The following is a 12,608-nucleotide window of genomic DNA, read 5'->3' as shown; positions in this document are numbered from 1 at the left end:
AGAATATGAGGATAAGTTATAGCTCTTTAATTAGTAAAGCACAGTCCTTGCAAAGAGTTCACAGTACAGCACAACACAGTAAAACTGCAAGGGTCTGCTATAAGAATATGTATAAAAGTGTACTCAGTTAATTTGGCTCTGGAAAACCACCAGTTTAGAATACCATTGCCAATAAGAGCAACATTTAAAAAAAAAAGTGAGGTATAACTACAAGTTTACAATATTTAATAATGAACAATACATATGTTGGACATGGGCACCAGTTTAGTATAGTGGCCTTTCACATCTGGACACACAGACTCAAGGGACCAGGTATTTGGACATTGATACAGCCACTTTAGGCTAGATCCACAAAGGGACTTAGGCGCCTAACTGCCCCTTTAGATGCTTAAGTCCAACACTTAGGTGCCACTGAAATCCTCAAAACCCCTGCTCAGATGCTACCTAACCCGGTACCCACCTAAGCTCCCTAGGTGCCTAAGTTTCTGCTGCGGGGCCTGTGCAAAAGCACCTAAGGTAACGATACCACCAAGCTGCTCACTGCAAGCAAGGTATTCCCTGCCTCTCTTGCCTGTGGGGCCTGTTTCAAGAGGTATGCTCCGAGCACACCTAACCCCCTTCAAGACAGCTGGGGGCAAACAGATCAGGACATTTTTGGGGTGGGGAGAGGAGGGGAAAAGCAATGTGTGCCCATCCCTCATAAGAATACACAGTAGGTCAGTGGTTTGGGTATGCATCTGAGATACAGGAGGCCTGTTTTCAAATCCCCACTCTGATGTGGAGCCAGGGCCTCGAGCCTTGGTTTCCCGCATCCCAACCACCTGAACGTTAAAGACTTTTATAAGGGAGATGTAGATCTTCTTAGTCTTGTCCCTTGTGGGTAGCTGTCCACCTCACAAAATTGTTAGAGACTTCAACATGACTGGCAGGGTTTACAGGGAAAACCCTAGGAAAGTAGGTTTTTAAGGTAGATGCATTGACAGAGCGTGAGGGCAAATTTGCACAGTCCCTTCCCTCTTCATATACCACTTTCTTTAATCCTAAAGTGAGTCTCCGCCCCTTGTTTTTTTTTTAAATTAAGAGTAAAATCCACCAGTCACATCAAACACAGATGGTGGAAGTGAATTTCTTTGACAAAGGAAGGGAGTTATTGCAGTTATTGACAGTGCTATGGCAGACTACTAAAGCTACAGGTTTCATACACAGGGCATAGCAAAGGAGTTAACCATCAAGGAAAAAAATAAAAGGAAAATTCAAGAAAAGGTAGAAAAATAACTAATGCTTTCACAAATGCGAACATTGAACATAGGCTGAAATAGCTTTGTTTAGTTATCAGGCAAGAGTAAGTTCTGAGTCTTAATCCTGGAATAAATACATAGGTCAGTGCCACCCACAAAGCTATTCTGTGCTCCTGTACTGAGTTTCTCAAATGCTTCTACAGTGGTAGAGCCCAGCCTTGCAGCAGGACTGAGATCACATAGATCCTGCTGCCATAATAGTGGGAGCAGGATTAAAGAATAGTCCTGTGCAAGGCTCTAGACTGTGGCTCACTGCTAAGGCAACAGTATCTCATGGATCACCTACCTGCCTTCCCAGTCACCACCCCGACACCTTACCTGTGTCAACTATGGTACCTGAATTTGTAAATCTACAGTTAACAACACAGTCAAATCCTTTTTCCTGGGCTCCTGATACAGGTCTAGCTGCTCCATAGGAGGTGAAGCGACTCTACCAGCACTCCTGTAGAGCTCTGGAGTTCCCTTCTGTGATCTATTGGCTGAGCTACAGGGAGGGTGCAGGGCCTAATCTTAGTACCTGCTTTGAGAAATTTCCTTTAGCTCACGTGGTAGAGGCATACAGAGTGGGGTTTTCTGGTAGCTGAAGGACCATCATTCTAGTTCCAGCTCCCCACCTGTGTATGTATGGAAGACTTAACTGATAACTGATAGATTCATTACAGCAAGATTGTAGCCAGAGGCTGAAGTAATTCAGCTTTCTGCTGAAGTACTCGATTGAGATAGCTCCAGGGCTGTATCCCCTGCTCATTTCTACAGGTTCCTCCTCTACATTTGTAGCAGTACCTTAGTGGAGTAAACCTCTCAGCCTCTCTCTTTTCCCCGAGAAGCTGTTTCCACAACCCTTTGGGTTCTTTCCTGCAAGGACAGGCCTGTCTGCCTCTCGAAGCAGCTGGAAAGGGGAAGGCAAAGGCTTCACCATGTGACCAGCAAATGCTCCTTGGAGCCCACTTTGAGAACTCCTGCTCTAGCATTGTACAGGGTTTCACACTTATAAGGACCATCACGAAACCTCTGCACAACATTCACATCATTTCAGAGCACTCTAACCTGGAAGAGCTTTAGAAATGAGATCAGTGCAATTTAACTGAAGTGAGATCATTAATATTTCCTCTTACGACTTCAGTTTGATTGCAAAGCTACAATTAAAAATCCACTAAACTTGATTTTTTCCCTTAGTACAGCAGTTGGATCTTTTAATTAAATCTTTCACTTAAAGAATCAATTCCATGAAGGTCTCAAAATGAGGTAAGAAGCCTGTGCCCACACCTTTCTGTTCTAGATTTTCCGGTTTTCATTAGTATGTCTGACCTATTATTCACAAAAAGAATCCAAGGTTTCTGCTAAGACACTATCTATTCTCTGTTACTGTTCTGTTTCCAGATCACTATATGATAAAGTAACCAGCGATTTCCAGATCTATACCAGATTTGGAAGGTTGCTGTCTATAATAAAATTTACATTATTCACCGATTCCAAATACAATTATTGTTGAAAATCAGAACTTAAAAGTTTCTTGGTTACAGTTATGAGAATGTTTCAGCACTAAAGCATATTCCCAATAATTTACATGGCAATGGTGGTGTACAGCGTTGAACACTAAGTGCCATAAGCGTTGTTTTAGGGTTTTTTTCCTTGACAAATATTTTGAATTAAGTTTCAGTGTTACTGAACCTCCCCAGAACATCATAAAAAGCTCTGCCTTGCTTGAAAGCATCTTGTATTTTTTTCTCTACTTGTCTATGAAAATTCTTTGCTAAAAAGCAGAAGCAAGTGTGAACTGAATCAATGCTAAGCATTCTTCAACAATGACAGAACTAGTTTCTTGGTGACTGAAGGCATCAAACCTCAGAATTTGGTGAGGGAGTTTATCAGTTGATTTGAATACAGTAGGGCATAGGGAAAGTGTAATGAAAATTATACACAGACTGGATAATCACATGGATACACGGAACTCAATTATTTACTTAATCATATAGTAAAAAGGGCATATTTCATTATAAAATTATGAAGAGGGTGGCCAATTGTGGACTGGCAGAGGCTAGCATTTAGCTTCTCTTTTTTCTTCATGTAAAGCACAGACCAATAATTACAAATCTTTTTCAATCTATCACTGCAGATTAGATAAACAAGGATGCGAAGCATTGAAGAGTGCAGTTGTGAGAATAGTTACATATATGAGTGAAAAGCAGTGTCATTCCTATCGCTCGCTTATGACTGCCTTGCCCCTTCAGTGCCAAACTGAATGCAGCTTCAGCTATTAGAAAGGAAAATTAAGAAATCATCAGTATTTGAAAAAGCCTTAGGCAGGAATTTTAAACCTTAGAAATTAACTAGAATATGACCTGACCCTTCCATTTCAAAGGAGGGGCAGGTCACATGAGGCAGGACAATGTGGGGAACTTAATTATTATAACTATCCAAAACATACTTGCCGTGTTGTTCTTTTTGTTCAGCAAAGAACAGATCAGAGGGATCTTTCCCATTTCTTTTACATACAATCCTAATGATAATTACTAGAACTTTCTACCACATTAAAATACAAGAGTTTGTTTTAAGTTCACTAGAGAAGAGGGAGAGAGCTGTTATAAATTCACTGTTCTTCTGTTTTGCTGCTATTCCTGAACTTCACCACCATAACTGTTATGTTATCAGGACATCCTCTGTAAAATGACTGCAGAACTATACTCTTTGCACCAAAATGTGGTTCATCCAGGCGTTCCTTGATGAATCGAACAGCCTCTTCATTGCTGAAAGCATCCCACAGGCCATCAGATGCTAAGATCATGAACTCCGGCTGTAGTTTGTCCAGATCAAAGGTCAGAATATCTGGGTCAGGGATAACAACATTCAGATTTTTCAGTGGATAATCTCCTAGTGAGCGGGACATGGCCAGAATCCCCTGAACACGCCAGGAGCCATTAAAGCTGATGAAGCCACCTGCAATGAAACACAAACTCTATTAAATTGCATCTCTATGACTTACTGCCAGATTCACTGTAAAATCTGTGAAAAAAAACAGATGAAAAACATTACATATCTAAAAAAACAAAAGATGCCTGAAGTAAGATAAACATCAAGACAATGCAGTGAAGAGTTGGATTGGATCTACATGGAAGCCAGTGCTATTGAAATAGCTGAAACATAACATCACGGATGGCCCTCCTTTCAAAACAAAGCACAACTTTGTGTTTTTTACTCCTCAAATGAGTCTGACAAACTGTTGTGAACAGAGAGGTCTCCCTTATTTTAAGCAGTTTACCTTCCAGTGAGCTTTGTGTCAATGCTCAGACAATATACAAAGTGAATCTCTAGATTCTGGTTTTAATAAAGCTCTTCTCCTTTTGTACAATTCACCAACAGGTTTCCCCTCATTTGGGAGGATGTATGAAGGAAATGGAACATTGAAAACACTTGCAGCAAGACCAAAATCTCACTCTCATCAAAAGGCACATATACAAAAGCATTTATGGACACCTCCATCAAGTTGTCTTGGGTGAGCAATAATGATGACGACCCAGAACACTCTTGTTCTGAAAACAATTCAATTCTCCTTCAGCACAGAAAATACAAGGGAGCTGATTGCTTGCTACAAATAGCAGCACCATCCTCAGAGCAAAGGATAATTCATGATGAATGGAGGGGGAGGAGGGGAAAATTATGGTCACACTGAAGTCGATGACAAAATTCCCCTTCTGACTTCAGTGTGGCCAGGCTTTGGTCCTTAAGCAATAAGATTTAAAAAGGAAGTTGGTGTGCTAGGTAACTGTATAATGCTCAAGGACAAGGCATGGAACTAACAGATCAAGATTTATTTATATTTTAAGACACTTTTTGCTCCCTTTAAAATAAGCATTAAAGTTATGGAAGTTCTTCATCCAAAAAGAAGAAAAATTAGTAAAATTGTCACTTTGTCTTCACTGTGGACTCCACATGCATGAAAAATTCACATTTGACAAATGCAGTCATTTTTCATGATTTGCCAATTGTCCGTAAAAGAATTTTTTATTTTTTTTTTTTACAAATTTGCTATTCAAAATAATATTTTTTGCCTTGCAAATAAATTCCAGCCTATTATTGCTTGCAAACTATTCACTGCAACTATGTTATCCACAACTGATTATTTGGGTTTGCATGACAGGTCACAAAAGTCACATGACTCCCTGTTCTCTAGTTGGATGACCTAATCTTTAAACTATTTCTGCTTCCACTTGAAACTGTATTTCAGTTAATTGATTCTTGGTTAAAGCCTGAAACTTAATTTATGTGAACATCAGTCTGAACAGAACATTTTTGCCTGAATGTTTGCAAAGTGAATAATGAGGGGTATAAAGGAAAATTCTATTCAGAAGTCTCAAATATTTGTACATAATTCTCACTCCCTGCCCACCTCCATTGAAGACTGTATAAAATGGTGTCTCAATATTAAGGCATGCACAGTTCCTGACACTGGGAATTTCTAAGACTGTATCTGAAACACCTTTTCAAACATACAGTCAATCAAACCCTGGGCAGTTGCTATATGTAATTATACATTTTTGAGTGGCCTCTTGGAACGACATGTAGCCAGTGCACTTATTTGCCTGTGCAGAAGATCCACAGGACAAACTGGGGAAAAAAACCAAGACTACAAGAGAGCAAATAGTCAGAATGTAGTCTTGTGTGTTTTGGGATGATAGGAAAAACATAAAATTTGCAATACATGACAGTTAATTTTAGAGCATGCCATAATTCAAGGAATTATGACCCTGTAATTCAAGGAATGCATTGCCTGTAGCTTTTATTATGCGTACAGAGAAGACATCTGATGCAACAGACTCATTGTATCTACCTATTCTAATATTTACAGCAAGAACTGATGGATGCAAAATTTTTTTGCTGTCTTTGTAAAGCAATGACTGAAGTTTTTCTATGGCACATATTATATACCACAGGGCTGGATGAAAAAGTATTTTTTACTACTTTTAATGTTTTCTATTTTCATGATTGAAAAGAGAATACTTAAAAATTCTCATTAAAACCAAATATTCTGCATCTCTAACGGTTACTGACGAGGAATAATCCCTATTAACAGAAAAAAAGATTTTGGCAACAATACAAAATTTTGCTTTTTAGACAGCTCAGTTTAAAGGATTATATTGTTCAAGGTGAATAACTTGCATATACATCCGTGACAGTCAATTTGTGGCTCCAAAATTGCATGTGGCTCTTCACAACCCTAAATGGAATTTTTTCAAGGCAAGCATCTAATTCAATGCTTCACAGCCGACTGGGTCTCTGAGCTTCCATCAACATAGCTAATGGTGTACCTATTCCAACCGAAAATCCGCTCCTGTCAGTGGTTGTAGACTGCATTTATGCTACAGGGCTATGCCACCATAGCTATGCTGGTATAGTCTCCATAGTGTAGACCACTGGTTCTCAACCAGGGGTATGCGAACCCCTGAGGTACACAGAGGTCTTCCAGAGGGTACATCAACTCATCTAGATATTTGCCTAGTTTTACAACAGGCTATGTAAAAAGCACTAGTGAAATCAGTACAAACTAAAATTTCATACAGAAAATGACTTGTTGATACTGCTTTATATACTATAAACTGAAATGTAAGTACAATATTTATTCTCCAATTGATTTATTTTATAATTATATGGTAAAAAAGGAGAAAGTAAGCAATTTTTCAGTAACACTGTGCTGTGACGCTTTTGTGTTTTTATGTGTGATTTTGTAAGCAAGTATTTTTTAAGTGAGGTGAAACATGGGGTATGCAAGATAAATCAGATTTTTGAAAGGGGTACAGTAGTCTGGAAAGGCTGAGAGCCATTGGTGTAGACATATCCTAAGTTATGATCAAGTTCCGGTGACTTATGCAACACATTATTTCTAAACTATGTGGCAAAGACTCCAGCATTATGTGGCATCTCACTCCCAAAAGCCATTTCTCCCCTCTCCTAGTCCAGTCAGTCTTGTGTTATTTACTTTGGTATTAGATTTAATTTATTTTAGGCAGCCCCCAAAATTTGTACTTTCAAAGTACTACAAGTTTTGTTCTGACAACGAAGAGCAGCAATGAAGGACTTGTCAGGAGAAGATCGAGGTTTCATTTTTAGGTAGAGAATACAAGGGGGATTTAGCTCACAGGAAGCTGTGAGGTTTTTTGGGAGCCAGCTGAGGGGTTTGGCATTGAGGAGAAGATTCTTTCCCTCCCGCTTCTGGCTGTGAATAGGAGGGGAGGGCTCACTGAGGTGAGAGGGAAGGCGCTTAATTCCTCATCTCTCACTCCAGCAACCCTTGACAGCATCAAGCCACCCCAGTCCACTCCCACCTCAATGTCTGCGACTACATCCAAAAGTGACAGATCAGGTGATATTTGTCACCTCAGTATTAAAAGGCCACTGACAGGAAAGTTAACATTTTCTCTGAGCCAATGTTTCACGCTATTGTTTGCGGACTAAGACAGAGATTACTGCATCAGTTTATACCAGGTTCACATTCTGATGGTTGTCTTCTCCACCCCAGGGCTAGGGACTTAACTTTTAAGTGAAATCTCATCCTGCAACACAATTATGCAGCTGCATAACTGTATTATACATGGGGCCCGGATTGTGACACTGCCTTCTAATGATGGAATGTGATGAGGAAAAATTGTAATTCAGCATCATGATGTGGTTATTTTGCATCTTTCTGTAACTGCCTTTGATAAGACAGTAACTGTCCACCTCTTCAAAGGTGGAATCATGGTTTTAAATCATTATAAATGTATTAGCATAAAAATTTTATGATCAGTTAATGGAAAAATGGAGCAAAGAGGGGTAACAGATATATTATGGTACTGCTATAAACTTCATAATTACAATTTTAGCACCGTGTCTATGTTATATTTATTATACATATTAAAATCTCAAGGGCTGTTAAGCAATATGTAAAAGTACCTAGCAGAGGTATGGATTGGTGTCTGTGTCGTTAATAGCCCTGTCTACATTATAAAGCAGAGGGTTATATTAATCGTAATAATAAAAATGGGACAATACACAACAGAGAGGAAAACACATTAAGTGAGGCTAGCAAGAGTATTTTTTGTTGAGTTGCAGAGAGCTAGAACATTCATCTTTCTAATGAGACCTGTTCTTCCAAAGAGAAGAAAAAAAAATCAAGAAGTTCAATATCCTTGTGTAGACAAGCCCTTAGAGATAATCTAGGCCAAAAACACAGGAACAGGAAAGGGAACTATCAGGACAGACCTTTAGAGTTTTAAAATTTATTAGAAATGTTGGCTAGCTCTTGCTTCTGCTCTGTTCTGGATTTCTGCTCCAAGTAGACTTGCTTATCGTCCAGAGAAAAAGGTATTGGTCTAATAACAACAATGATAATTATAATAAAATCTGAAGATAAAAGGAACTCCAATCAAAAGGAAGTATGTCAGAAAAGCCTAAACTCTCAGCTGATCATGCTCAGAATAACCAGAGTGTGCTTCACTGAAATTCAGTGAGATTGGGGATTAGAAAAGGAAGGCACAGTTTATGAAAACTGTTCTTTTATTGCAATTCTTTGGTGGAGGACAAACTACACAGACTGGGTTTGCCATTCAGATCTTCTCAATATCCCCTTATTTTTGCACTTTATCACTGCCAGATATTTGTCCTTTCTATTGCCATTACTGAGAGTGTGTCCTGCATTTAACATTAGATATTACTGCGGCTGTAACTGCAATTTGTGGATAAAGAGGACTTTGATATTAATTGGGTTCCCTAAAGGCCCAGGGTCACAGCCAGTACTGAAAGAAAAGGCATCAGGAGAGAGGGTTCTATTGAAAACATACCCTGGAGCCTGGGGCACTATGCAACATGCTAAAAAAAAAACCCAACAAATCCATAACTAACATTCATCCTCATAAAACGAAGGAATTGAGAATGCAGTTGTCTGGTACAAATTTAGAAAAACAGGAATGGGAAGGAATGCTAAGAAATACAGTGCTAATAGAAGCCATTCTAAAATCCCATTTTGTGGTGGGAAGTTTTTGGGGGCTTTTTAAGAAGTGGGAAGAAAAGCATCTCAGGAGACTGCACAATCCACTCCCTGATGATAATACTGAGCACTTATCACAGTTTTAATTCACAGATCTCTAAATGCTTTACAATGGGGGATAAGCATGATCATCTCCATTTTACAGACAGAGAAGAGCTTGTGCTAAGGCCAAACATCAGTTCAGTGACAGCATTATTAGGAACAGAAGCCAGGCCTCCTGACTTCCAGTCTGCTGCTCTGGACTATCCTGCCTCCTAAGGCCACCCAGCAAAGATGTGATTGGCTGCCTGTTTAAGATACAAGAGTTCCAGGTATGGTAATTTCCTGCAATATCCTTGAAAAACCTTACTGAATTAAGTTTAAGTATCCTTGGAGTCTATTGTATTAAATGAATGATTTATGTATTAGTGTTGGCCAAGACTGTATGTAACTTCTGTAGGGGAGAGAGGCGATGTGAACTCTGGGAACTATTATGAACTTCAAAAGGACTGTATTGTATAATGTGCCAAACAAAAAATGGACTTCTGGACAAAGCAGTGTCAAGTGGTTTACCTGGGGAATCTCTAGTGGGAGGTGAATGCAAGTTCCCCACCTCTGTTTATGCAAAAGCCCAGCCTTTTACAGCTATGCCATGAGAAGGGGATCAATGTCGACTGATTACCTGTTCCCAGAGTCTCAAGTTCAAAGGCCCAACTGCATAAAGGAAAGACCAAGCTATTCACGGGGGTGCTAATTCTCAGCTAATGCTGGTATGAATTTGTAGCCACAGAAAAACTTCTTAGCAGTGTCTGAAGGACTGACTCCTATCAGAGCCCTTACTGAAGTTGAGGTGATCTCTGGTAAGCTTATTAGTATATGCATAGGTTATTTTTTGTATTTAATGTTTTCTCTGTAATGCTTCCACCTTAAGAATAAATGTGCTTGCTTAGGAAGAGCTGTGTAGCTATGGGCAATTACAGCTGTTCATAACTTTCCAAGAGACAGCAAAGTGCAGACACTGGCCTGTTTAGGCCGTCTAGCTTACTAGGAGTATCACAGTATAGGCAGGGAACTGTGCAGCCTGGAAAAATCCCTGATCAGGAGGGAAAGATGTGGGTTTCCACCCAAGAGAAATGACAGCTGAGGAGCTGGGAGCCTACAGTGGCTGCCCTTGAGAATCCACGGAGGGTGAATACAGTGCTGTTGCCTTAAACTATGACAATGATGATGGCTAAATGATGGATGATGTCTGAGAGTAAAAATTCATCAGAATGAGGCTCTGGGGCTTATTTTTCTTTAAAAGACAAAGGGTTAAGGAAGATAGAAAAGGTAGATTTGAGCAGCACAAGTACTAGAGACAGAGAATGCTGTCATGGGGTCAATGTGACTGGAGGTCTTTCAAGTGCTGAGACACCAGCATCCCTTGTTATAAAAAACACCCCTGGGAAGATGCCTCTGTCATATAGAATGATCATGATATCCCAAGACAGATGTAAGAGGAGTGGATGACAAGGATGGGGAAGGCACTTTTCTACCACCAAATTTCTTTTCTGCAATTTGTTTATCTAGTCTCCTCAGGTGAGGGATGAGCAGTTATAATGGTTTAAAACAAGCATGTCTACTGTATCTTTGTGAATACTCAAGAGACTGAAAAACTATAAGGAGCATCTGCAAGTTTTTGATTCCTCGGGACAATGAACTGTTGATGCACAAACAATTTAGATACTTCTGCTCATTTACACAGGAATACAGGAATTGCCATACTGGATCAGATCCAAGGTCCATCTAGTTCAGGATCATGTCTCTGACAGTGGCCAGGACCAGATGCTTGAGAAGAACGCAAGAATAGCCACACTGGGTCCATGAAGCCGAGTATCCTGTCTTCTGACGGTGGCCAGTGCCAGATGTTTCAGAGGGAATGAACTGAATCGGGCAATTATTGAGTGATCCATCCCCTGTTGTCCAGTCACAACTTCGAGCTGGAGAGGTTCAGGGACACCCAGAGCATGGGATTGGGAGAAACCCTGCAACAGGCAGAGGTGAGATAATCTGACCCTATGAAGATCTCATTCTAATCCTAATAGTTAGATTGGTTTAAACTCTGAAGCATGTGGTTTTATCTCTATTCCAATACTCTTTGTTAGCATTGAATACTTAGTCCTGCCTGGAGTGCAGGGGACTGGACTAGGAGACCTATCGAGGTCCCTTCCAGTCCTATGATTCAATTCTATGATTAACTAATGTAACTGGATATTCTTGTTATTCATACACATGTCCAGTTCCTCAGTCTTGCTAAATTCTTCGCCTCAAACTACATATCTACCCTAAAACAATATATACCACTCACTAAATATGAAACATCTTCCTAAACCCTTCATGACTGTGGTTCAGAACTAAAGTTATTATCACACAGGTGTTATGTTCTGAAACCACAATTCCAGCTGGCATTCTTGATAGTAGCTTCAGTGGAGGTAGTGAGGTTCAAATAGGTCATGCAGATTCAACTGCCCTCATTCCTAGAGGTGGTCTCTTGCAGCAAAGGTTGTTGGTGTTGTATGGAGAAGCTTGCATTGCTGCTGCCACTGATTAAACTATTCTGTGGAGGTGAGCAACTGGGTGCAGTGGATAGGACACTCAATGGGGTGTCAGGAGACTTGGGAGCTATTGCCAGCTTTCCACTGACTTGCCAAGGAATCCTGAACAAATTGCTGTCTCTGCCTCTGATTCCCATGTGAATTTTGAGATCTATGTCTGAGAAATGCTATATAAGTGCTAAATATTCTATACCATATAGAAACTTCATTCTCCAAGATGTCAACCTGGCACCTTTCAGGAGCATACATCACATATGAAAAAAATAATTGTGTATTATCTACAGAATAAATTATTAAAGAATGCCTTGTTTGAACTGACAAGTTTAAAATCTTACCAGCTCTTTTAATCCTCTTTCTCTCCTTCAGTTGATAGGGTTTGTGATCATGAGACAAAGGGATAGCATTTCCATCCTTATCACACAGGACTCCCCGTGAATCACCAACATTGGCCACTGTAAGTTCTTTATCTGACAGCAATGCAATCAAACAGGTAGTACCTGAAAAAGAATCAGGAGAAAGAGAGGCAAGACAATGAAATAAACATCACCACTAGTTACACTGCAGTTTCTTCAGTTGTTATCTGTACTCAGCAGTCATAGGGAACAGCAGCCGCACATGTATCTGACTGAAACATCTAGTACTTTGATGACAATCTTTTTAATGGCATTGATCAAATGTGACAGTCCATTTTGTCTAACAATATTTTTAATCTATCAG

The 12,608-nt window shown here is 39.8% G+C and overlaps 1 protein-coding gene and 1 long non-coding RNA gene across 3 annotated transcripts in view; one reads left to right on the top strand and one right to left on the bottom strand.

The window, feature by feature from the left end:
* Positions 1–208: 208 nt before the first annotated feature.
* PPM1L (protein phosphatase, Mg2+/Mn2+ dependent 1L) overlaps positions 209–12,608 on the bottom strand; it is a 189,766-nt gene continuing 177,366 nt past the window's right edge. For both annotated transcript variants that reach the window (XM_084639292.1, XM_084639291.1), the window contains exons 4-5: positions 12,227–12,388; positions 209–4,235 (exon numbers count right to left, since the gene is read on the bottom strand). In XM_084639292.1, the coding sequence (XP_084495418.1) occupies positions 3,889–4,235; positions 12,227–12,388 (509 nt within the window). In that variant the 3' untranslated portion in view covers positions 209–3,888. The remainder of the gene's footprint in view (positions 4,236–12,226; positions 12,389–12,608) is intronic.
* Positions 4,292–12,345, top strand: LOC311526363. Its single transcript, XR_014712992.1, has 4 exons — positions 4,292–4,791; positions 9,464–9,629; positions 11,042–11,336; positions 12,258–12,345. It is a non-coding gene; the product is annotated as an uncharacterized lncRNA (long non-coding RNA).

Source organism: Lepidochelys olivacea (assembly GCF_965140295.1).
Source record: "Lepidochelys olivacea isolate rLepOli2 genome assembly, chromosome: 9".
NCBI classification, from domain to species: Eukaryota; Metazoa; Chordata; order Testudines; family Cheloniidae; genus Lepidochelys; species Lepidochelys olivacea.
Note: the sequence above shows the minus strand (reverse complement) of the source record. Positions and strands in the feature narration are given on the sequence as shown.